Raw genomic sequence first — 3,217 nt, forward strand, 5'->3', positions numbered from 1 at the left:
TTTTTACAAGTGGAGACTGACGACCGTGTATCGTAAATCGTCTGAATGTATCATCTAACTACGCGATAGCGCAGCGGTCCCAGCACTGGCTGTTGCGCTTGCGGTCGCGGGCTTTATCCCCGCACATGACAAATGCCATTTGTATTGGCCATATAGTTTGTTGAGGTCTAGCAGTATGTATGTGCTTGTGTATTGTGTGTTTTCGGACCCCCAACATAGAAGAAAATCTTACTGGGGGCCGTGTGAGCGTGAGTGTGCATCGTTTATTTACTTATTATTATATAATGAATAGGAAATAAAACTTATTTTCCTTCTCGTCGCTGGTAAAATACTGCAAAGATAGAATACGTCATTCTCGCTACCTGAAATAAAAGAAATATAATTTTATTTTATATCAATCTAAGTAGATGTAATATTTGTAAATTAATTTAAGTTGTGCTTTCTTAAATTTTAAGAATCTATGTTTTTTCAAAAGTTATTTTTACATCAAGATATTTACTGATACAAAAGTTGTATAAGACAGATCTTGAATCCCAAAGGCTTTTAGTATCAAAGGTTTCTGTGCTTGTCCACATCCAACGAGAACAATGCGTCTGATATCGTTGTACGACTGTCCATTCATCTCACATAAGTGCCAGCCACAAAAGAACATCGAATTTGATAAGAGCAAAGCCTAGAAAAGTTGTTTTACCGTTATTGCATAGTAAAGCAAAAAATAAGTAAAGCAATTTTTTGTACTGTTTTCGTACCTGATAAGTAATTTCACCCGCATTCCAGAGATTCAATGCTAATAAGAAAAACAGAGAGCCCACAAATGAATAAGTCATGAAAGCATTCGTTAAGTTTAAATGAGGAGAAAGCTGAAAGTTTTCAAGACATTACATTTCAGGTTTCTGTAAACAACTACTTCTTTGTTTAAGAAACTTCGAGCTTACGGCTAAGCGGAGCAAAAGCAAAACTGCCACCGCTGAACTTTCGCAGACTTGTAGAGACATAATGATACCGAATATTCGATGTATTTCCTCTACTAGACTGCAGAGATAAACAAAATAAATATATGAACAGCGTCTATTTTTTTTTTGCACTTAAATACTTTTTCGTTTTTGTCATACTCACAACATCAGCTTTTGATGTATCTTAATCCCCTCTATGCATTCTACCATAAGTATTTTAGCAGCATCCTCATTACTCATAATTGTAAGATTCCATTCGAATCTCTTTCTTATTCTCTGGTAATACCGGCATAAAGTGACAAACTTATAGGCCATAATAATAAGGTGAATTATCGGCATACAATCAACCGAGATCATCGGTAGCATCATGTAGAGCCACGTCATATAGAAGAATACACGAAATACACTTGCTATGACAGACTCGTCATAGTAACCGGGAAAGTAAGTAACGACTGTGTAAAAAGGCGTTTCTAAAAGATAAATAATAATTATTATATTCCACAATAATAATCATTTTATCAAATTTATTATATATCGCGCGCGCTTCAGCCTGCTTTACCCCACTACTGGGCATAGACCTCTTTCCCCATTTAGGAGAAGGATCAGAGCTTAATCCACCACGTTGCTCCAATGCGATTTGGCGGATATATTCCTTACTATGAGTAACGATCGCTATCAGGTGTATATGATAATAACGGAAACCGACGGCTTAACGTGCTCTCCGAGGCACGGTGGAGACCCACAAGGGCTGCACAAACACCCAGACCGTGACAAACACCTGTATGGCCAATACAAATGTATGTCATGTGTAGGGATCGAACCCGCAACCGCTAGCGCAACACACACAATCCACGGCTGTAACCGTTGCGCCAACTCGGCGACTATGCGACGTTATAAAATATATTTAACTTTAATTAAGTAAGCTTAACAAGATAATAATCTGAAGAAATATTTAGATCTATAATTAATTTAATGTAAAGGAGTTGAAATAATTTCGGGTTTTTCTAGCATTTGAACAGTTTTCCATATTAAACAATTAATACGAACGAATTGCAAAAGAAAAATAACCTTCAACAATCGCTTTTCTTAAACTTTCCACTCCATAAGCAGTTAGAGACAAATAAACAGTTAGAACATAGAATAAGATGCCCCAAACTACTTTCCTCTTCTGTTTTCTCATAATAAATTCTTCTTCTTTATCCTGCATTACACATACCATTTCATAATTTAACTTTTTTATAGATCTTTTATAATAGAGCATGAAAAACATTTTTATGAGTATTATATCGTGTATAGCCGAAAACATAATCGCTGATTTTTTCTCCACCTCTGGAAAATTGCCGAAAATAGCTGCCAAGTTTTCCAGAAAAATCATCGTGAAATATATACTGAATGAAACCAAGTGATAAATTTTGTAATATATCGATTCCTGATGAACATTTTCGAACCAAAAATTTCCGGCTCCAGCATAATACACGTATTTACAATATCCTTTCAACAGTGTTTTAGTGTTCGTCGACATGCTCCAAATTAATTTAGTGGTAAATTATAAAACAGACTCACGTAGTCACAACGACACTCAATTTTTAAATGACAAATGCTACAAGCAATAATATATGTGTAGGTATAAACAAAAAAAAACTAGACTTAATTAAGACGGCAAAAACGTTTTATCGAAAGTTTTGTTTTACTACAAACTTTTAATTGATATCGTTAGTTTGCGTCATTACCACTTATTTCCAAGGTTTTATTACGGTATTCAATATCCCAAACATTTATTATTAATGCAAGTTTTAACAATGCTCTACTAATAATTACTAAAGTTTCGTAATACTGTACCAAACTAACTAGTTATTTATTAACAACACTTAATTGCCGTGAAAAAAATAATACTATTTATTTATCCATTTTAACAACAATTTCGATATAATATGATATTATATATTAACTGACTCTGATATATCACCTATTAATTAAACTAATACTTATTGTATTAGTTTAATTAATTATCGTTAATAAAAATGAATGCTTACTACCAACAAAAAATACCTGAACATTCTTAATGTTCTAATTATATTTAATATTAATTCTAATTATATTTATGTATTTAATTGTTCACGACGATGACGCTTTGGCGCAACAATCACAGCATTGGTTGGTTCAGCAGGCTGTTACGTTAGCGGTCGCGTGTTCAATCCTCGCACATGACAAACGTTTGTATTGGCCATGCAGATATTTGCCGTGGTCTAGGTGTTTGTGCAATC

At 34.1% G+C, this 3,217-nt stretch overlaps 1 protein-coding gene across 1 annotated transcript; it reads right to left on the reverse strand.

The window, feature by feature from the left end:
- Nucleotides 1–302: 302 nt before the first annotated feature.
- LOC123659278 lies at nt 303–2,475 on the reverse strand. Its single transcript, XM_045594526.1, has 6 exons — nt 2,022–2,475; nt 1,117–1,423; nt 936–1,032; nt 750–860; nt 500–673; nt 303–362 (listed from the first exon to the last, which is right to left on the reverse strand). Exons 1-6 carry the CDS (start codon nt 2,473–2,475, stop codon nt 303–305), a joined length of 1,203 nt encoding a protein of 400 aa, XP_045450482.1.
- Nucleotides 2,476–3,217: the final 742 nt, after the last annotated feature.

This window comes from Melitaea cinxia, chromosome 13 (assembly GCF_905220565.1).
Source record: "Melitaea cinxia chromosome 13, ilMelCinx1.1, whole genome shotgun sequence".
NCBI lineage: Eukaryota > Metazoa > Arthropoda > Insecta > Lepidoptera > Nymphalidae > Melitaea > Melitaea cinxia.